The sequence below is a fragment of the Eptesicus fuscus genome, chromosome 7 (assembly GCF_027574615.1).
Source record: "Eptesicus fuscus isolate TK198812 chromosome 7, DD_ASM_mEF_20220401, whole genome shotgun sequence".
In the NCBI taxonomy this organism is placed as follows: domain Eukaryota; kingdom Metazoa; phylum Chordata; class Mammalia; order Chiroptera; family Vespertilionidae; genus Eptesicus; species Eptesicus fuscus.
In genome coordinates, this window is record NC_072479.1 from 22,991,801 (window position 1) to 23,015,863 (window position 24,063).

Here is a 24,063-nt window from a genome sequence, read left to right on the forward strand (position 1 = left end):
AAATTTGTCAAAAGCATTAATATACTTGGCCATATAAAATGTTATATGTAAAAAGGGCAAAAAATAGAAGAAAAGTATATTTATGCTCTGCATATCATATCAACTATACTTTTATTCTCTTAACTGGCTATTAAAATTTATTAAAATTTAATAAAAGTGAGAAGCATTGTGATCAGGCAATCCCTTCCCTTCTCCCCAAATACAGTAAATGATAGTAAATGAATGGAAAATTTTTAAAGCTTTCAAGTGACAAGAAAATGCAAAGTAAAGTAACAAGCTACAACATAATGTACTAATTTCACAAGCTTTTGAAACAGATTATATCTAAAATTTTGAGTCTTCAAGAAAATTTTACTGTTTTGCACTGCTGGTGATAGTATAAATTGATGACGATTTGTTGTGGAATCTATGACAACAGTTAATGAAGATGGATGTAGAGGTTGAAAAACTGAAGAATGGATGCCTTTTCAGATATCTTATATCATTCTAGTAACTTCAATCTTTAGAAATATTATATGTAGTTTTATATATGTATATAACATTATATTTCCCTCTTCTTTATTCCTGATGTTCAGGTCTTCATACACTTTTTTGTTGTTGTTAGTCCTCACCTAAGGATATGCTTTTCAGAGAGAGTAGAAGGGAAGGGGAGGAGAAAGAGAGAGAAATATTGATGTCATGTGAGAGAGACACATTGAGTGGTTGCCTCCCACACACATCCCGACTGGGGATGGCGAGTGAACCTGCAACTCAATTGAACCCAAGACTCTGAGCCACACAGGCCAGGGAAGATCTTCGTGAACTTCTTAAAGGAATCACATCTGCTTGATCTTTACTGATTTCTTGCAACTTTTCAGGATTCTCTGCTCGTTCCATGAATGGAATGAATAGGCTACACACTTGTTTTATATATGTGTGTGGAAGGTTTTGGAATTAAGAAAAGGTTGTTTTTGTTCCCTATCTATAGACATTGATTCTTGTCAACAACAAAATTAGCAAAATCAGCCCTGGAGCATTTACACCTTTGGTGAAATTGGAACGACTCTATCTGTCCAAGAATCAGCTGAAGGAATTGCCAGAAAAAATGCCCAAAACTCTTCAGGAGCTTCGTGCCCATGAGAACGAGATCACCAAAGTGCGAAAATCTGTATTCAATGGACTGAACCAGATGATTGTCATAGGTATGTAGACCACATATTGTGTCACAAACAAAGTCAACCCAAATTCAAAAAGAATGAAATCATATCAAGCATTTTCTCAGACCACAATGGCATAATATTAGAAATAAACTACAATAAAAACATTCCAAAAAATTCAAACACTTGGAAGCTGAATAGCATGCTATTAAACAATGATTGGGTTAACAATGAGATCAAAGAAGAAATTAAAAACATCCTGGAGACTAATGACAATAAAAACACAACAATGCAAATACTATGGGACACAATGAAAGCAGTCCTGAGAGGAAAGTTTATAGCTGTACGGATATTATTATAACTCTAAGACCAGGATTCACACTTCACCTTAAGAGATTTCAAGTAAACCTAGCTGCAGGAAGGTAAATTAGCTAGAATGTACATGTCTTAAGCTTATTGGAATGGCAGGAGCAGGGTCAGAAGAAATGGGATTTTGAATCTGTGCCTTACTATGTTTTTATTTCTTGTCCTTAGGGATCTTAAAATGTAGAGAAAGCTCTAGAGCTGAAGTTACCCTACTGTATTTAAGATGCAGGATGTAATTCAATAATACTTAATTAGAGATATTTGGTGATACATTTTCATTTTGGGGATTAATGCTATTCTGAACATATATAAATCATTTGCTTTAAAATATGTGTTCTAATGTTTTGCATTAAAACACCAGAATTATAAAATTATGATTTATAATTGGCTTACAAAATGTTAGATTACATTATTTAACAACATCTTTAATGTATTTTAGGAAAGTAATAGCCCCATAATTTGTAAATACTTGCTTTTGTTGATTTCTGGGCAAAGCTACGTATGCAACTTAAATAATGTTGTTTTTCTTACTGTTACTCTTTCATAAATATTTGTTTTTTTGTTGTTGTTATTTGTTGTTTCTTTTAGTAAGGGCCATTTTTACCAGATTTTACAATCCCTTTGAGGAGCATTGTTTTCATTTCTCTTTTGTTTTTCAGTCAAGAGGTTATTGAACCAAATTTCTGGTAAATTCTTTGTTGTAACAGACACTACTCTGACTTGCAATATCCTTAAACTGTCCTCTAAAAGCTCTGCACTTACGCATTCGTAGAACTGGGCACCAACCCGCTGAAGAGCTCGGGGATTGAAAACGGAGCCTTCCAGGGAATGAAGAAGCTCTCCTACATCCGCATTGCTGACACCAACATAACCGCCATCCCTCAAGGTGATAGAAAATTCCCCAAAGCAATCTGAACAGCCAAACCCTAAGGCTTATACACATAAAAGAGAGCATTTTAGAAATGTGAATGGTGACACAAGTGGACAACTTATTTCCAGTAAATTTTCTATTCCTGGAAGTGTTTCTACTGAGCCTGGCTGACTACTGGGCCATCTAGGCTCATCGTAGAGGTGAAGTCTTTTCTAAGATGTATCTTAATGTATGTACCATGGTTTTATATGATAGAATTGTGATTTCACAAAGAAAAAAGAACATCTATTTTAAGAAATAGAGGGCCTTGGTAGTACTTTGTTTAAAAAGAGAGAGGGAATGGGGGGATGAGGACACATATGTAATACCTTAATGAACAAAGAAATAAAAAATAAATAAAAAGAGAGAAGAGGGAGGGTAGAGAGAGAGAGAGAGAGAGAGAGAGAGAGAGAGAGAGAGAGAGATGGGAGTACCTTGGAAATTGAGCCAATTTTTAATTTGAGTCTCTAATCTATTAGTGAATTTCTTTCCATCTGAGGATTTTCCAGTTATTACTCTCTGAGTAAGAGCATCCACAGTGACTATACTCTTATTTTAAGAGAGGCAATTATGTGTTATAAAGAGTGTAGATTTTGGAGTCTGTTTGATTTATAATTGTCACTAAATGGCTCTGGGACCTTGGACAAGTTATTAAAATCTGTGCCTCAATTTATTTATTAGTGAAGTGAAAATAATAATAATATCTACCTCATTGGATTGTTTCAACATCTTACCTAATAATAGACCAATATGCAAATTGACCATACCTCCGACACACTCACAAGCCACGCCCACAAGCCACGCCCACTATCCAATCAGATCGAGTATGCAAATTAACCCAAACCAAGATGGCTACAGCCACAGAGAGCAAGGTTTCCTAGGTAACAGAGGAAGCCAAGCTTTCTGCCTGCCCTTGCCAGGCCTAAGCCTCCACTCAAGCTACAAACTTTCAATTATAGAAGGTAAACAAATTCAAACAAATGGCAGCAGAATAGAGCTTGAGAGAGCAGGCCAGGGTTGCCACCGGCAACAGGGGAAGCAAAGCTTTCTGCACACCCTGGCCGGGCTCACCCGCTTCAGGCAACAAAGTTTCAATTATAACCCCAACAGAAATGGCTGCTGGCCTCTGAGGGAGCCCCAGGCTTGGCTCTGCTCCAGGCTACAAAGTTTCAGTTGTAGAAGGAAAATAAATTCCAGATACCAGGGCCTCCACTTGGATTGCCAAGGGGCGTGGCCGGCCTGCAAACCACCACAGGCCCCTCGCTCAAGCCGCCCCACGCCCCAAGTGAACCCCCACCTGATCTGGGACACCCTTCAGGGCAAACCAGCTGGCCCCCACCCCTGTACCAGGCCTCTATCCTATCTAATAAAAGAGTAATATGCAGATTGATCATCACTGAAACACACAATATAGCTGCCCCCATGTGGTCAAAGATCCTGCCCCCATGTGGACACAAGATGGCCACTACAAGATGGCCAGCAGGAGAGGGCAGTTGGGAGGCACCCGGCCTGCAAGGGAGGGCAGTTGAGAAGGACCAGGCCTGCAAGGGAGGGCAGTTGGAGGTGATCAACCCTGCAGGAGAGGGCAGTTAGGGGTGACCAGGCTGGCAGAGGAGGGAAATTGGGGGCAAACAGGCTGGCAGCAGAGTGGTTAGGGGGTGATCAGGCTGGCAGGCAGAAGTGGTTAGGGGCAATCAGGAACGCAGGCAGGCAAGCAGTTGGGAGCCAGCAGTCCTGGATTGTGAGAGGGATGTCCGACTGCCTGTTTAGGCCCGATCCCTCAAGGGGTCCCATATTGGAGAGGATACAGGCTGGGCTGAGGGACAAACCCCCCTCTGTGCACAAATTTCGTGCACCGGGCCTCTAGTTAAATAAATTATTAGAGGAATATCTGGCATGTAGATAAGTAGTGGATTCATTACTTTATGTTGTTTTAATTAAAAATATTTTGAACACTCATTTTGTTTAGTCAAAGTTTCAACCCAGGAGATAGGACATTGAACAGGATATACTACCTGCCTTCAAGGAGCTTACTGCCTGAAGCAAAGCCAGACAGTTACACAGCAATCACCACACAGTCATAGGGTAAGCACATTTGGTGAAGGCCTACGCAGGAAAGATGCATCAGCCAGTCTTTGTGAATCAGAAAAGGCATCAAGTCATCAAAAATAAGTTTCTCTAATTGACACACACATTTTCCCTGTCTTAGGTCCTTTAGTCTCACAAAAACTCCTTTATAGTCTCAAATTTTCCTTTCAATCTGGCCTTCTCAATGTAGATGTCTTTTTCTTAGACTGGGTAGAAAATGTAGCTTCTTGCTCACAGAAAAAATGACCCTTTATTGTGCTTCCATGGAAACTTCATCTCTTGAGAGTACATATTCCATAGAATTGTTTCTTACCACCCCTTGCCCTCTCCACAGTCTTTTCGCTACAGAGGATGTTTTTGACTCATAATAACAACTACTAGCATAGATGGGTAGATAGATAAGGGAGATTGATTTACAATTCATAAAGCACAATCCTGTTGAGTCTCTGATTTTTTGCATGTAATAGTGATCTTTATCCCCAGTGCAGGGATTATATACATTTAATATATTTTATTTATATTTATGTAGTTATATTTTATGACATATATATAAATTGATCTATCCATATCTATATCTATAATCTATCTATCTATCTATCTATCTATCTATCTATCTATCTATCTATCTATCTATCTATCTACCTACCTATCTATCTATCTATCTATCTATATTTTGTATAAAGCCTTAGATCTGTAGAAGGTGAAGTAGAGTAGCTGGAATTTAAAGTGCAGGTCTTTCCACTCCTTCATACTGCCAGATGGTTTGCTTTAAGAACAATCTTTGATTTTGCTGTCCTTGATGCACCTTCCTAAATATGCCTCAGTAACATTTTCATCACTGAGTCATCTATTTTTCTTGGCTTTCTTATGTCCTTTCCCTATCTTAGGTGCTCTTTTCTCATCTTGCTTTTATTTGATAATACTTAATAACATTACAATTATAGTAACTACATTTTATTCAGCACTTGATCAAATGCACATCATGGGTTCTGTTATATGAATTTCAAAACAATCCTCTGTAAGTAATATTTTCACACCTGTTGTATAAATGAGGAAAATGAGGCATAAAGTGATGAAGTAAATTGTGATCAATGTCTTGGAGCTGGGAAGTGTCAGAACTGGGGTTATCAGAGCTCCGGTGTTTGACTATTTCACTCTGCTGTCATATTAAGCCCTGTCTCCATGCATATTTATATATGTATCTAACATATGAGTCTATCTTTCTTAGGCTGAGGCCCTTCAGCCTGAATATCACCAACCTTTAGGGAGTCTTAATTTCTACATGTTGTTTTTCATCACTGATGGACACGGGCAGTGGAATGGAACGGAGAGATTGTAAATTTACTCTTGAGTTAGACCAACCTGAGTAAAAGGCCTGACTCAGCCTTTTAGTTGCTCTCTGACTTTAGGCTAATTATTCCACATCTCTGCATCCCCAGTTTTGTTATCTATAAAATTGGTGACATCTATCTTTGAGAATGAATATTTGTGAGGATTAATAGATGTAAGATTTTTAATGCACACACATAGTATTTGGCCCAAAGTAAGATGTCAGTATGTTTTGTCTTAAAATGAAAATAGAAAGGAAAAATAAAGTAACTATAGTTTAGGTTCTTTGGCTCAATGCTACAGTGCCAAGGCTATGATGTTCTTTATGAATTTGACTCTCTCTATCCTATGCAAAGTTTTCTTCCACAGTCATACTTCTTCCTGGCAATAACTTTCCTTTTGGGAACCTGACATCCCCAAAGGGAGACACTTAGATGTGATGATAAGTGTTTTAGAGAGGCTACATTTTATAAACATCTTTTCATGGTAAAAGGGAAGAAAAAACTTGCATTCATTGCTTTTTATTCATAGAAATTGTTTAAAAATCCACATGTATTTATTCTATGGAGATTCAGGTGTTTCAAATCCTTTATTTCGAAAGTGACTGTGATTTCCTGATGCTTATTCATCAGAATAATACAGTTGTGATTTCATTTCCTTCAGTTAAGAGCATGCTATTTTAGCTCCCTTGGGCTATCTGGGAACTTACTACATTCCTACTTAGTTGCTAGATAACCTACAGCATTTGTAACTTTGCATCTCTGTTTCCTCCTCTATAAAATGGGACAAATGAAAAATAATATAAATATTGAAAAAATTAAATGAGCTAAATTAGAAAAAGTGCCAATGTCAGTGTTTGGTACACAACAGACATTCAGTAAGTAAAATCTTTCCTTAGCATCTTCCACATATATAGAGAAACTAAGTCGTTTTCAATCAAATACGGACTAAACTTTTACATTAAATAGACAATCTTAATAGAATTCAGTGGGATGCAATGAAAATTGGGGACCAGACATAACCTGTGATTTTCCATTTCTGTTCTTAGTAGGCAAATAGCCAACACTTTCAACTAAGCAGACATTAGTTCTACATGCAACCAATTTGCAGTTTTCTTTGTAGTTGTAAGTGGGACAATATGCTCTTTAAAAAGCTGTATAAAAACATAATACCTCCTCAGATAGCTGGAGAAAATAAAAATAAAATATTTAAACTTTTATATTTATATTACTAAATTTTTAGAATTCCTAGTCATTCAAGAAGTTCTGTCTAGAGATTTAGAACATATTTTGGATCTAAAATGATTTCCCAGGTGCTCAACATATGGCAGATTACTTGATTTGAGGCCTCTGCACTCCACTTCTATATAGAAACAGTCTTTTAAAATCCAAGGAAGCTTTAGCTCTTTTCATGCACCCATGTTGCCTGAGGCATTTGATATTTCTATGGAAAAGTTGATTAAGACTAAGGCCAATATATCAATTAGTGTTTATTTAAAATATATACATATATATGTTTCTACTGATTTTTTTAGAGGGAGAGAGAGAAACATCAATGTGAGAGAGAAATATCGATTAGTTGCCTCCTGTATGTACTCTGACTGGGAACAGAACCCACAACATGGGCATTTGAAATTCAGGGCTTAATGAGATTCAGGGCTTCACTGCAGTTCCACAATTGTATCCTAACAATTCCTAAGAGGGAAACATCTTCTACATGATAAGCACAGTCCATGTTTTTGTTAAAATCAATCTAGGAGAAACGTGAAGACATCTCATACTACTTGCAAGAGCATGTATTATTATAAAAGGGATGAAGGAAAATAAGGAAACACAAAACTAATGAACAAGATGAAAGGCAAATCGTTTGGAACTGTTATGTCTTTTAGAAATTATGTTTATCTGCTAATTTAACATTTTGTATCCATATTCCAGGTCTTCCTCCTTCCCTTACTGAATTACATCTTGATGGCAACAAAATCACCAAAGTTGATGCAGCTAGCCTGAAAGGACTGAATAATTTGGCCAAGTAATATTTTATATTTTTTCATAACATTTTTTCAGTATAATGGCTAGGTATATTAGTGCCCACATGCTCAGATTTAGAAACATGTTTGATTTTTTACTGTACCACATTTTTTGTTGTTGTTTACAACAACCTCAGACTTCAGGTAGCCCAATTATTGCTGTTAAATAAACACTAATGAAATAGTATACTTACTGTAACCAAGATCAACCTATTAGTTTACGAATACCCTATTATTGTAAAATTAAGATATATCTTATTACAAGGCATTCAATTAAATCAGTATGTTCATTCAATATGTTCTTAGTTGCATTGAAGGTTAAGTAAATTATAACACAGTGTTCAGAATTTGAAAATGCATTAAAATAAAGCTACCAGGATATATAAATATTGGACATCTTACACTACATTATAGAGTTAGAATACTACTAGTTATGATGAGATTCCCTAATACTTATTCTGAAGAGTTTAAAATGTCTCTGGACATAATGTAGTATAAAATATTTTTTTAAATGTCTGGCCCTTTTTTACCACCCCCCCCCTTATAAAATGATCACTAATGCCTGTCTTGCTTTCTAACCTGACTTTAATCATTCATATATTTGCAACCTGGTTAAGTAATAAACAGAGGAGAGTGCTGGAAAACTCTTTCAGTTGTCTTCAAAGAACACTCTGTTCTTGATCCACATGTATTGCTGAACATTTTTACAGAGAAGCATGGTATTATGCCAAATTGGCTCACTCCTCTTTTTGTATGTAAATTTCATAGCAGATAAATAAATATAAAGTATTCAGTTCATCTTTGAGAAATATCTACTATGGGGTGGATATATAATGCAACTTTTCCTATCTCTGTGGATATTTTTCAATGACCCGGTGGATGGTGAGGGCTGAAGATGAGCACATGCTAAGAAATCCTTTAATTAAAACTATTTTAAATACAGCTTCTAATGTAGAAAGTATTTTTCAAAATAGTATGCATCACCCACCTTTCTTTGTTGATTTGATCCCTTCAGCTGCAGAAAATATTGGAAGATAGGTTGCATTGCTTATTCTATAGAATTGTCTTTAGGACAGCTGTTATTATTGGATCAATATTTGGATGAATACTAGGGATAAGAATTAACAATAGTCTAATGTTCTAAATATGGTAAATCATTCATACTACTTGTAACTTTTTAATAAAATAAGTTATTCTGTACTGAAAATGGTATGGATATCTTGAGATTTTTCACTTAAATATTAACACCATATGCTTTGTATCAAATAGAAAGAAGTATAAAGAGCTAGTAAAAGTTGAAAAGGTCACTACAAGTAAGGATTTCTGTTTAAATGGATTTGAATTCCATTCATTAAGTTAGAGCAGATTGCCTCATTGGCCAAGCAAACTTTCCTGACTTTTAAATTTATGAAACACATCTGGTTTTGGAATTAAGTCCAGAAAAAATTGTCTATTAAACCATCAAATCCTTGTGTTGTTTGCTTTTCACTGATGTTGGAACATGAGAAGTATTTTGGTGCTGAAAAATCAAAACTATGAAAAGAAGAAAGCAGCCATTGATCTCAGAACATGCTGCAGGGCAAATATTCCAATGAGTTATTGGGAACAATGGGGGAGAAAATAGTGTGTGTCCCTCTGCAAAAGCAAAAAAATGATTTTCAGGCAGATTTCCCTTTTATTACACACACACACACACACACACACATACACACACGCACATATGTCATCATATATATCAATATGTATTATTACATCATCATCTCTCCCTTACAAAGTATGATAATCTTCAATGAAAAGAAGATTGGATTTTTGACTTATGTGTCCTCTGCCCTCACAAGCTAGGATAATATCTTGAACATATTAGGTTTTCAAATATATAAGTAAATTATTTAAAAACTGAAGTTTCCTTAAATAAATTATTAGGGATAGTACATTCTAAGAAATGTGTTATCCCAAAATGGACATGGGATTTAGAATATTATAAGAAATAGGAGATATGATTTTGAAATAAAAAAAGGAAAAGCTAGAAATAAGAGACAAATGCCTAAGACTAAGGGAGAACAAAAATATTCTGAGTCAAGATTCCAGGTTAAGACTCTATAGCTAAAATAAACCAACTCTGCTATTAATTGCCCAAGATCAGTATACTTTAATCTCAGTTATTTCAACTACCAAGTCATGGTTCAAATTGGGAGACTTTGGTTACCTAAGCCAGCATCTAAATCTTAAATGGTCTCAAAGGTCAGAACTAGCTGAAGGCAAGTGGAAACTATCCTATAAAATGTGCCCATGTCTCCTTCACTGCATTTGAAGAAACCCAATAGATTCTTCCTCTTTCTCTCCCTTGGAGCTTTCTGGATTTCTTCCAATATCTTCTTGTCTAATCCCTAGAGATTTAGGCCAGAGATTAGGGTCAGAAACCAGGGATGTGAGGACCAGGCACACTCTGACAGAAACAGATGGTCACTGAAGAATTCTTCCTAAATAGTATAAGATGCAAATTGTGCTAACCTTTCTGGAAGGTAGGTTTATTGACTCATTAGAACCCTGTAGCTTTTATTTCCAACAAATAAATTTATGTGCTAAATTTACAATTGCTTAATTTCCAATGTAACCAAAATGATAATAGTATTTCTTTTATTTTTCTCCCAAATGAATCCACTATGTTCATTATATGGAGGAATCACCTTAATGGCTATTCATTGATTATTTCAAGCTCTATGTTAGCACTTAATATACAAAACAGTCACTTTGCTAAGGAAAGACATACAAGTAAACAGTCCCTTGAGTTTTACAAGAAGGTGACAGCAGGATGCTTGGTATTTGAGCATTTACTGGGGTACCAATTCAGTCTGCTACTGTCAGAGGAATTTTAAAGAGGGTAATTCTAACCTGAAATCTTTAGAAAAACTGGGCTTTGTCCAAGTTAAGTAAATTTGAAAAAAACACTCTAGACAAAGGGAAGAATAAATGCAAAACTGAAAAATGTCCTTTTTTGTGACTAAGTTAATCACGTGCCTGTGAGAAGGCATCCAGGTGTGGTAAATGCCCTTGTTTTCTCTTTTCTGTTGCAGGTTGGGACTGAGCTTCAACAGCATCTCTGCTGTTGACAATGGCTCTCTGGCCAACACTCCTCACTTGAGAGAACTTCACTTAAACAACAACCAGCTTATCAAAGTGCCTGGTGGGCTGGCCGAACATAAGTACATCCAGGTAATGCCATTAACTATTACAAATAATATCTAATGAGCAAATCCTCTTCACTAGGATGCCAGGAGGTGGGAAGCTCTGCTTAGAAATTATTTTGCAAAGAGATACTTTAATGTTTCCACATAAATAGTCATTCTAGTTTTATAAAATACTAGTGTGCCCGTGCACGGATTCATGCACATTGAAAGGCAATTAATTAGAAGAAATATTTTAATATCTCTATTCCCCCTTTCTCTATAATAGAAGTGTCAAAAAAATTCACAATCGACAATGATAGATTGAAACACATGTGTGCGATTGGCACCAGCTAGAGCTTTATATGTATCATGCATGCACGAGTCAACTTAGCCTTTTATCTATATATATAAAAGGCTAATATGCAAAGTGTCCCCAGGAAGTTCAACCAGGAGACCAGGAGTTTGATCACTCACTATGATCACTTGCTGACCATCAGGGGACGGTTTGTAATGAAGGAAGGCCCCAGCCAGCAGCTGGGGAAGGAAGGCCCTGGCTGGCAGCCGGCAGCTGGGGAAGGAAGGTCCTGGCTGGCAGCTGGAAGGCTCCAATTGACCCTGATCATCAGCCAGGCCTAGCCATGCACGAATTTTATGCACCAGGTCTCTAGTACCCTACCTATCTAATAAAAGAGTAATATGCAAATTAACCATCACTCTGCTACTCACAAGCCATCCCACAAGCCAATCAGGAGTGAGTATGCAAATTAACCCAACTAAGATGGCTGTGGCCACAGAGAGAGCAGGAGGGAGGCTTGGGTTTCCCTGGCGATGGAGGAAGCCAAACTTTCCGCACAACCTGGCTGGCCCAAGCCTCCACTTAAGGCTACAAAGTTTCAATTAGAGAAGATAAATAAATCGCAACAAAAATGGTGGCAGCCACGGAGCTGGAGAGAGCAGGAGGCTAGGGTTGCCCCCGGCAATGGAGGAAGCCAAGCTTCTGCAGCCCTGGCCTGCTTTGGTCTCCACTTAAGTCTACAAAGTTTCAATTATAGAAGATAAATAAATCCCAGATACCAGGGCCTCTGCTTGGGTTGCCGGGGAGTATGGCCGGCCTGCAAACAACCACAGGCCCCTTGCCCAGGCCACCCCATGCCCCAAGGGAACCCCCACCCTGATCCAGGACACCCTTCAGGGCAGACCAGATGACCCCCACCCATGCACCAGGCCTCTATCATATCTAATAAAAGAGTAATATACAGATCGACCATCACTCCAACACACAAGATGGCTGCCCCCATATGGTCAAAGATCCTTCCCCTATGTGGACACAAGATGGCCACCACAAGGTGGCCAGCAGGGGAGGGCATTTGGGAGGAACAAGGCCAGCAAGGGAAGGCAGTTGTGGGTTATCAGGCCAGCAGGGGAGGTCAGTTGAGAGGGACCAGGCCTGCAAGGGAGGACAGTTGGGGGTGATCAAGCCTGCAGGGAAGTGCAGTTAGGGGTGACCAGGCCAGCAGAGGAGGGAAGTTGGGGGCAAACAGGCTGGCAAGAGAGCAGTTAGACATCAATCAGGTTGGCAGGGGAGTGGTTAGGGGTTGATCAGGCTAACAGGCAGAAGCAGTTAGGGGCAATCAGGAAGGCAGGCAGGCGAGTAGTTGGGAGCCAGCAGTCCTGGATTGTGAGAGGGATGTCTGACTGCTCGTTTAGGACAGATCCCATTGGGATTGGGTCTAAATGGGCAGTCAGACATCTTTTTTTTTTTTTTTTATATATATTTTATTGATTTTTTACAGAGAGGAAGGAAGAGGGATAGAGAGCTAGAAACATCGATGAGAGAGAAACATCGATCAGCTGCCTCCTGCACACCCCCCACTGGGGATGTGCCCGCAACCAATGTACATGCCCTTGACCGGAATCGAACCTGGGACCCTTCAGTCTGCAGACCGATGCTCTATCCACTGAGCCAAACCGGTTTTGGCATCTTTTGAGGGGTCCCCGATTGGAGAGGGTGCAGGATGGGCTGAGGGACACCCCCCATGCATGAATTTTGTGCACCGGGCTTCTAGTATATAGAATAAACTTGCGTAATTAGGCCTGCTTTCTGCTTTAGCTAAAGTTTTTTCAGCCCAGGGAAGCACCTCAACTTCTCTTTCAAGTAATTGTCAGCAACACAGCAGTAAATATCAACATGAAGCAGATTATTATTGTAGGTCACACAAGGATAACAAAGGGTAAAATATTTAACTGTAGCAGTGTTTGACTATAATCTGCACAGTGAGAAAACTTGAAGTCATTTTAAAGGTCCGCTATTTCTTACTTCTTTTCAGTTGGGTCAAATTTCTAAACTTTCTAAATCTTCGTTTTCCAGCTAATGAAAAAAAAATAAAATAAAATAGGATTTCTACTGAGTCTCCTATCTATCTACTCCAGGAGTTATGTGAGGATCAAATGATCTGAGGAACAGGAAAATGCTTCACAGATATTTGGTGAAAGTGTAAAATGTTTGCACCTGGCTGTAAAGGAAGTCATGTTCCTGGGCTGAAGAAACTCCAAGGAGGCTAGTCACTAGGGAGAGGAAGCCAGGTGTTGCTACATGACTTCATTATCCACAGCCACTGTTTCCAGACTAGGCTGGCCTGTGGGCTGCATTTTGCACCATGGCGTCTTGCAGCATCAGCTGTGATTTGGTGGGGTGTCACTCTGGGGTGGTGGTGGAGCCTGTGTCCCACTTGGAGGAAGCCGAGTGTTGGTTTCTTGGCACTTGGTCCGTGGTGCTGTTTATTTTTAAATGGCCAGTGTGTGTCATGGCAGCTCCTGCATTGAGTGTTTGCCCCCTGGTGGTCAGTATGTTTCATAGCTACTGGTCAGATGGACACTTAGCCTTTATATATATAGACTAGAGGCCCAGTGCATGATTGAATCATGCATGTGTAGGGTCCCCTACATGCTTTCGCTTTCAATCACGGGGGAGCTGGGTGCCTGTCCGCTGGTGCACCAGGCCTTTCAGAAGCCTCTGGTGCAGTGAAGGCTTCTGAAAGGCCTGGTGCCTGAGTGGACAGGCACCCAGCTCCCCCGCTTTTGATGGTCTGCAGTGGGACGTGAGCTCGCTGCCCCAGAGGCCCCTTCTGTGCCGCAGCACAGCCATGGCACAGACGCTGAGCTCGAGCTGCCGCTGGTGATGCAAGCTCAGCGTCCCGCCAGCCCAATCGGCCACCCCAGCCACCCTGAGTCCTGCCCCCCCGCTCCTCCTGGCCAATCGTGGGCATAGCGAAGGTACAGTCAATTTGCATATTTGTCTATTATTAGGTAGGATAGGTTCAAATGATTATTTTTTTTAATTAAGGCTATTGCCTTGAACTTACTATAATGCTTGATTCCAGAAAGTAATATTTTTTCTGAGGTAGGTACTTTCAAGTCACTGATCAGTGTGATAACACATACTGGTTGGAGAAAATGATATAATCTATGATGCACAGATATGAAATAAAATAGTAGGTTTAACTTTTAGCTTCAGCATATATCATATAGGTCAAAAGGGAATGTTTATGTAACAATGTGACTGAATTAACATTATATAAATTATCAAGTTAATCCTCAAAAGGATTAGAGGACATGGTTCAATGACCCGCTGTGGTAATAGAGCATTAAATTGTTTCAGAGGTTTACATAGGTACTTCGTTCAACTTTGGTGATTCAAAAACTAAAACTTGACACTGACACTATGTTATGGTAAAACCATTTTACAAAGTTGCCCTTTAGATAATCTAGTATCTCAACTTTATTACTTGGGGGTTCAAGATAGATTTATCTTTTACTCTGTTATCAATTATATCAATAATTTACTGATATTTTTAAATGAGTTGTGACAAAAACTCAATATTAAATTAATATATCACAATTTTCATTATTTTATGCTAATCCTTTTTCAGTGGGTGCTTGGTGATGGTAGAGAAGTGAGTAAGCAGGTTTGAAGGTTGTACAGGTTTGAAGGTACAAGTCTTTTGGAAGACCTAATAAGAATAGATACCATTGTTAATATTAAGATTTTAGTTGGTGGTAGGTTTTGTTTTGTTTTCATTTTTATATCTCAGTATAATCATTCTCATCTTCTTGATTGCTCTATTTCAAATGTTAGTCTAAATACATTACTTAGAGTTCATATATTCAGTTTCATGGGTTTATTAAGAACATTTATGAAATGTGATGGGATGGGATGGGATGGGATAGAATAGAATAAATTTAATATAAAAATCACTGTCATGCTAAATATTTTTAAAAAATTGTTTCATATACACAGAGGTATATGTACTGAACCTCAATATATAATGTTTCATATTGTGGATCGCAGTGGAAAATATATAAAATATGCTAGTTTGAAGTCTTTGTTGAATATCAACAAATATCATAGACTTTCACACAGGGTCCCACATTCAAAAGGCCCTCACTCTTGGTTTTCCATATCTAATAGTTTGTTCATATGCTCATTTTATGTCTCTTTCTATAGGCACCATGTGATTTCAACCAACCTACTTATTTTTCTATAAGTTTATAGTTTAACTAGAGTCCCAATATATGAAATTCATGCATAGGGGGTGGGGGGGATTCCCTCAGCCCAGCATGCACCCTCTCCAATCTGGGACCCCTCGGGATTGGAGCTAAACCAGTAGTCAGACATCCCTCTCACAGTCCTGGACCACTGGCTCCTAATCATTCACCTGTCTGCCTGCCTGGTCGCTCCTAACTGCACGCCCCCGCCCCCCTGCTGGCCTGGTCACCCCTTCCTGCCTTTCCTGCTGCCCTGGTCACCCCTTACTGTCCCCCCGTGCTGGCCTGGTCACCTCTTACTGCCCCCCTGCCAGCCTGGTTGCCCCCAACTGCCCCACTCTGCCAGCCTAGTCGCCCCTAACTGCCCCCCCGTCAGCCTGGTTGCCCTTAACTTCCCGCCCCTGCTGGCCTGGTCACCCCCAAATGCCCCCCCCCACTGGCCTGGTTACCCCTCATTGCCCCCCTGCCAGCCTGGTCGCCTCACACAGCCTGCTGTTCAGTAGTTTGGTTGTCCCTCACTAACCCCCCTGCTGGCCTGGTCACCCATGTAGCCTGCTTGTTCAGTCGTTTGGTCATCCCTCACTAACCCCCTTGCCGGCTTGGTCGTAGGCAGCCATCTTGTGAGGGTGTGATGGTAAATTTGCATATTACCTCTTTATTAGATAGGATTATATAGTTGTTCAACATCAACACAATTCAGTTTCAGAACATTTCTATTAACCTCAAAATATTTTCTTAATTTCTAGTAAGTTCTGAATCTCATCCCCAGACACAGGGAATCATTAATCTTCTTTCTGTCTCTATGGATTTGCCTTTTATGGACATTTTATGTAAATGTAATCATGACAATGTGTGGCTGTTGTGTCTGGCTTTTTTAAGGTATCATAATGATTTTAGGACATCCACTTCATAGCATTTATTACACTTTCATGTTCACTGGTAAAGAGCATTCCAAAATGGATATGCTACATTTTGTTTGCTAGTACACCTATTTTTTAAAAATATGTTGCCATTGATTTTTTTAGAGAGAGAGGGAGAGGGATAGAGAGATAGAAACATCAAGGAGAGAGGAACATCATCAACTGGCTGCCTCCTGCCTGCCCCCTACTGGGATGGAGCCAGCAACCTGAGCATGTGCCCTGGCCAGGAATCAAACAGGCAACCTCTTAATTCCTGGTTCTAGTGCTCAAAGGCTAAGCCACACTGTCCAGGCATACACCTTTGATTACTGTAGCTTTTGATTATGTTTTGAACTTGTGAGTGAAGGCTCTCTAATTTTGTTCTAGTTTTCCAAAATTGTTTTGGCTACTTTTGTGTTTTTGCATTCCCATATAATTTTAGAATCAACTTATTCATTCCTACTAAAATAGTATATTAGGACTTTAATTATAAAAAATTAAAGAAGATAAAGTAAAGATATTACATGTTTGTTAATTAGAAGACTCGATATTATCAAGATAAAAGTTATCCATTATTTGATCTAAATATTCCACACCACCCCTATAAAAGTCATGAACAAAATAGAAAAGGCTTTTCTCCTAATGGAGCTTTTATTCTATATGAGGAAAACAGACAAAAACCAAAATAAATATATAATGTGCTCTATAGTGATAATTGCTGTAAAGAAAAGTTAAAAAAAAAAAAGTGTAATAGCAACAGAGAATGGCAGAATGGGATGTTTGGAGAAGACTTTCCTGCTAAGGGGAAATTAATTACATGAGGAAGTAAGCCTGGCAGGCAGCTTGGAGAAGGTTATTTCATGTGGAGAAAGCAGTGCATGCTGGCTGGAGGAGGAACCATCCTATCTAATAAAAGAGTAATATGCAAATTGACTGTCACTCCAACATACAAGATGGCTGCCCCCATGTGGTCAAAGATGGCTGCCCCCATGTGAACACAAGATGGCCACCACTAGATAGCCAGCAGAGGAGGGTAGTGAGGGGTGACCGGGCCAGCAGAAGAGGGTACTTGTGGGTAACTAGGCCGGCAGAGGAGGGCAGTTGGAGGAGACCAGGCCAGCAGGGGAGGGCAGGTGGGAGGGACCCGGCCTGCAAGGGAGGACAGTTGGGGGGGACCCAGGCCGGCAGAGGATGGCAGTTGGGGGAGAACAGGCCAGCAGGGGAGGGTAGTTGGAGGGAACCAGGCCTGCAGGGGAGGGCAGTTGGGGGGAACCAGGCCTGCAGGGGAGGGCAGTTGGGGGGGACCCAGGCTTGCAGGGGAAGGCAGTTTGGGGGGACAAGGCCTGTAGGGGAGGGCAGTTGGGGGGACCAGGCCTGCAGGGGAGGGCAGTTTGGGGGACCAGGCCTACAGGGAAGGGCAGTTGAGGATGATTCAGCCAGCAGGGAAGGGCAGTTGAGGATGATTCAGCCAGCAGGGAAGGGCAGTTAAGGGTGACCAGGCTGGCAGGGGAGGGCCGTTAGGGGCAATTGGGCTGGCAGGGGAGCAGTTAGGCGTCGATCAGGCTGGCAGGGGTGTGGTTAGGGGTGATCAGTCTGGCAGGCAGAAGCAGTTAGGGGCAATCAGGCAGACAGGCAGGAGAGTGGTCTGGAGCCAGCAGTCCTGGATTGTGAGAGCAATGTCTGACTGCCCGTTTAGGCCCGATCCCAGAACGGGCAGTCGGACATCCCTCAAGGGGTCCCAGATTGGAGAGGGTGCAGGCTGGGCTGAGGGACACACCTTCCCCCATGCATGATTTCATGCACCGGGCCTCTAGTGCCTTTTATATTAGAGAAGCATATAGGCCAGGGTGGTTGGATTGAACAGTGACGGGAGATGAGGTCAGAGCAGAAGGATATCAGATCATGTAGGATTTGGATGCCAATGTGAGAACTTTGGATTTTATTCTGCGTGACATGAGAAGCCAGTGGGATATTGATACAAAGAAGGTATAAATTGGCTTAGTTTTAAAAGTAATTGCTTTGTGAACTAAAGAAAAAAAAAAGAAAATAAAGAACAGACTTCAGGAAGGCAAAAGAGGAAGCAGGAAGAACAATCAGTGCAACTTCAGTAACACAGAAGAAGATAATGGCAGCTTTGGAAAAGAATTTGGGAGTAGACTTGGGGAGAAGAACTGGATTATATATATTTTACAATTGGAGCAGGCAGGATTTGTTGATGGTTGGGCAGAGAGTATAAGGGAAAGGACAGAGCGAGGATAATGACAATGTTTTTAGATTGAGCATCTGAAAAGATTGAGATGCCATATACCAAAATGAGGAGACTAAGGAAGGGAAAAGCAAGTTTTAAAACAAAGAGAGAAATCAAAATTTTGGTTTAAGAAGTATTACAGTATTTAAACTGAAGGATGAAAATACTGAAAAAGAATAAAGTATTTACATGAAGAGCCTCAATATATTCAGAGGAAAATAACTGTTTTCTGTATTTCATGTTGCAGGTTGTCTATCTTCATAACAACAACATCACTGCAGTTGGATCTAATGACTTCTGCCCACCTGGATACAACACCAAAAAGGCTTCTTATTCAGGAGTGAGCCTTTTCAGCAACCCAGTTAAGTACTGGAACATTCAGCCAGCCACCTTCCGATGTGTCTATGTGCGCTCTGCCATTCAGCTCGGAAACTACAAGTAACTCCCAACAAAGCCCTCATTTTTATAACCTGGCAAAATCCCATTAATGCCATTGCTTAATAAAGAAAATAAAAAAGAAGAAAATGAAAGCCAGATACTGAAATCCTAACTGCAATGTGGATGTTTTTCCCACATTACTTATCACGCATAAAGCCAAATATGCAGTTAAAATAACTGCCTACAATAAAAAAGTTTTGCCTGTCATTTCAGAATCCTTTTTTGAAGCTTTCTATTGATGTTAACTGAGCTATTGCAGATATTCTTAGTTCACTAAATGTAAAATTTGGAGAAAATATGTATGTCCAAAATTTAGTAAAGTTTTTTTTTTTTTATAATTTTCAGAAGGAATTAAATTTTAAAAGTAATCAATCTTCTGTAACTTATAGGATGGTTAGTACCTTTGGCATAAAGTCAAAAGTAAAACTCTAGCTTTGTATTAATCCCCATTATTACTGGAAAAGCCTCATTTGAATATGTAAATTCAATATAGGCTATGTAAAATTTTTGCTGTCATTATTTTGAAAAAAATAAATTCATAAGTTCACATTCAAAATATTACTATGGTATAAAAGTGTAATTGTAAACCTTCCCTAAACTTAATTTTCTTAAAAAGTAGACATTGCTTTCTTGATATAAATAGCACCTTATGTCAAGTTCTTAGATATTTACTCTTCTGTCCTTTAACATTTGTGTATTGTAACTTAAGTTATCTATATTCAATGTCAAGTTGATAAAACACAAAACTGACTTTTTCTGAGTGCTCTAGAAAACTGATATTTTATAGTTATTAAGATACTAAATCAGCTTTAAAACTCCCATGTGTATAATTAGGCTACTCACCTGAATATTTCTATAATTACTAGACATATTAGAAATATTTATTGCATCTAGTTAAACCTTCTTTTGATTTTAGAATTTTTTCTGCAGAGTTTAAAACAACTGTCAAAGCAGACCATTCAACAAGCCTGGGGAATGGGATGACTTACCAAGAGTAAATATTTATCAAAAAGTGTATTTATGCCATCAGCATCTAATAAGTAAACATGGGAAGACAGTTTGTTTCTTCTACAATATTGGATGTTTTATGGTTGTATATATTAAAAACTGAATCCAAACTGCTTTAAACTAAAAAAAAAAAAATAGAAACACAAAATAGTCTTGCTGTTAGGTGAGCCGTTCGCTCCAGTTTGACCTGAGTGTCTCAGCAGTTCTTTCACTGCATTTTCTGGCTGGCTTCTCTTATGGTTGCAAAATAGAGATCTCCCCCATTATTTATTTCATTTGGGACAAAAAGAACATTAGCACAATATTTCCAGGAAAAGTCATGAGATTCTCTCTGATTATTACATACAAACTTCACAACACTGTAGTGTCAGTAGGCAAATATTGTTACTCCCATTTCGTAGAAAAGTAAACTTATATTAGTAGAAATAACTTTCCTGTAGTTAAATACCTGATAAAGACCTGGTGGCAACAGAGCTTTTTCTCTGTTTCTTTGTACAAGGCAGGGTTTGGTAGAAAACTGAATTTACCCCAGAGAATTCACATGAAAATAACTTTATGAAGGGACTATTATAGGGTGTGCAGAGTTTATTGCATCAAACAAGGGATGGTGAGGCACCCAGAGACTGGCCACTGGTGGAAAGCCATTCCCACCATATAGCCGAATGAACAGGGGGAGAAATTGTGTTTCTGGAGCCAAGTGTGAGAACAGCTATGGAGGACATTCCTGCCCAGGGAGCCATGTCCCTGAAGGAACACAACGTCTGCCAGAGGTGAGGTACTGAAGCAGACATCTACTTTTCCTCATACAGATCCTCCCACTGTTCGAACCTAAAGGAAAGACAGCCATGAAGAAAGCCAGGTAGATAAAGTGTTACCCTGGAGCAGGCCAGAGAAGAGAGGAAAATGAATCTGGTGGAGGCACTTGGAGAATAACCAGCTCAAGCATTCTAATTATAATCGTAGGGTTAGTGAACACATTCTACCAGCCTAAGATAAGAATTACACTCACATCACATGTTATCCCAGGCACATTTTCTTAACCACAGTTACTTTAGACTTTTTTGCATTAATCAGAGGTCCTAGTGAATAAAAAAGCATATATTTGATGAAACTTTGTCAAATGATTCGCTGAATCTGGTTTTTCATTCTTAACACGAAGCTATTTTTATAATGGCTTTGACTAAAGAAGAGTTTACTCATTTAAATAACTATGGTTCATATTAAAAATCAAAGTGTAAACAGAAAACCTACATTGTCAATATTAAGGGGCAGTCAGTTATGTATTATACAAAAATTTGACAGAAAACAAAAATAATATTTGGATAATGATGAGAATCATGAGAATTGATGCCCAGAGCTCTAAGCTAATGCATTTAAAGTCATATTTTTCTTTTTACCAGTTACTGCCAGAAATATACAAAGCTATGTATAAGCTATTTAACTTAGCTGGACTTTCATGAAATTATTATATTGGTGATATTTATTCATAGCCTTGAATCAGGCAGTAACAAGGGAGGCTAATTATTGATTTAGCATAATTCATTCATTCATTCATTCATTCATTCATTCATTCAATAAACTAGACATAGCTCCTAGTGGAAAAATGAAAACAACAACAATAGATATTTGTTTCTGGAGTTTTTTCAGTGCATACAAACTGCCATCTTCTGTGCTAGGCTCTTTTTGGACCAGGCATTTATTTATCGCAAAAATCCCACAAGAATATTCCCATTTCATAGATGATGAAATTGAGATATATAGCAAGTATAGAGTCAGCATTGTAACCCTGATGTGTGCTAATCCAGTTAGGTTTGGCCTTAACTTTTGCAATAGTTTATACAATTCATAGCATTGTCAAAACCAAAAGTAGAAGTCTTAAAACACTAAGAAGGGAATATATTCATGGTTCTTAGCAGTTCTTTAGCATTGTGTTAATAGGTCAGAGCCTTGAGGTTCAGGTGCCATCAAGATAATAACTACTCTTTCATTGACTACTGTCTTAACTTATTTAACACTTACAATAGTCCTATGGGCTATGTATAGTTATTTAATGTCCCTTTTACAGAAAGGCAAAGGAAGCCCCAGAGTGGTCAAGTAATTTTTCCATGGATACAGAGCTTCTAAGTAAGAAAGACAACTCTTCCATCACCTCAATGTGTTGTCTTCTGCTACTTTAGAAAAAACGTATTTGTGTCTAACAATGAAGCATCAATGAACATTCACAGTAGTTTTTGAAATATTGTGCAGCGCTATAAAATAATGGGTAATCCCACCAGCTGCAATTAGTGTTATTACATTTCAAAAATGGTGAATTCATTCGTAACAAATAGAAAATATTCTACAGTAACACTGTTTAATTTTGAAAATGTTCTATATCAACATAAAAGTGTCCTAATCCACTAGCTGCACATGTTTGTGGAGCATTACAAATGTGATAGAACTAAATAACATTTTAAATGTCATTGAATTTCAGTGCATTTAAAGTTAATAGCCTTGTATAACTACTTGATATCACATTGAATATCATATTATAAATACTCCCAATGAGTTTAAATATGACTTCCATAATGCAGAGTGGATTTCTATTCATGCAAAAATATTTACTAAGCCTGTGCTGCATATTGGGGATATAATAATAAATAAGATGCCCTTTTTGACTTTAAGGGATCTTAAAGGACACAATCCTGTAAGCGAATAATAGAAATATGGAAGGATAAATTTTATCATAGTAATATAAGCAAGTTACAGCAGAGTTCAAGGAAAGGATTATCAGTTTTGCCAAGGGAGCAGAATACACACAGGGAAATATGGAAGACTTCACTGAGAGGGGAGATGGTTGAGGTGGGTTTTAATGAGTGTAAGAGTTCAACGGGGAGACTTTAGGGAAAGGGGCTGCTCAAGGCAGAGAGTAAGTTCAAAGACCCAGAGTTGTGCGTAGGCAGGTCTTCTCCGGTGGGCTGGCATGAAGGAGCGCTTACTCAGATGCTTTGCTTTCTCTGAAGCACGGGCAGTAGTTTACAACCAGAGGTGATATACCCAGAGCTGGGGACAGCATCAGGAGGAGCCACCCTTTCTTCTCTTTCCACAGGATTGCTGAGTCCCAAAGTATCAACTTCCTGGAATGTTCAACAGGAGGGAGAACGTGTCTTCTCGCTTACAATTCCAAAGATCCTACACTTACAGTGAAGGGAAGGTTTCTATCAGAAGGCATCCAGGTGTTCAAGGTCCATGTCATCCCTGGTTTTATTTTTTTCCAAACAGGACCTGGAATGCTGCACCCTTTTTCTCTGGCCCTTCCTCCTCCATATTGTATCTTCCCTCCTGTAGGGGAAAAGCTTGCAGTTACCATGCTGCTTAATTTACAACTGAGTGAGAGATAGGTGGGGGTAGAAGAATAGGGAAGACTATTTTGGACTTTTATCTCCAAGGCAGATCCTGCAACATACCTTTTCCAGCAGCAAGGTTATTTCTAATTTTGTTTCAGGATTGACAGGAGATAGAGGACTGACCTTTTAGCATCCCTCTTTCAAGTAACTGTCTATATCTATCTATATCTATATCTATATCTATATCTATATCTATATCTATATCTATATCTATATCTATATCTATATCTATATCTATCTGTCTATGTCTATGTCTATGTCTATGTCTATGTCTATATCTATATCTATATCATCTATATCTATATCTATATCTATATCTATATCTATATCTATATCTATATCTATATCTATATCTATATCTATATCTTCTTTCATGTGAAATAAAGATCCAAGTGGCTCATTCCCTTAATTCAACATTTGCTATTTGCATGGCTTTGGAAAGTTAACTTGGCCTGTCTGTGACTGATTCCCCTGTCTGTAAAATGGGAATAATAACAGTACACTCCTTACAGGTTGG

The 24,063-nt window shown here is 38.9% G+C and overlaps 1 protein-coding gene across 2 annotated transcripts in view; it reads left to right on the plus strand.

Moving 5' to 3' along the window:
• DCN (decorin) overlaps positions 1-19,710 on the plus strand; it is a 45,720-nt gene extending 26,010 nt beyond the window's left edge. For both annotated transcript variants that reach the window (XM_008143769.3, XM_008143768.3), the window contains exons 4-8: positions 968-1,181; positions 2,275-2,388; positions 7,764-7,857; positions 10,930-11,068; positions 18,962-19,710. In XM_008143769.3, coding sequence (XP_008141991.1) covers positions 968-1,181; positions 2,275-2,388; positions 7,764-7,857; positions 10,930-11,068; positions 18,962-19,156 — 756 coding nt within the window. In that variant the 3' untranslated portion in view covers positions 19,157-19,710. The remainder of the gene's footprint in view (positions 1-967; positions 1,182-2,274; positions 2,389-7,763; positions 7,858-10,929; positions 11,069-18,961) is intronic.
• Positions 19,711-24,063: the final 4,353 nt, after the last annotated feature.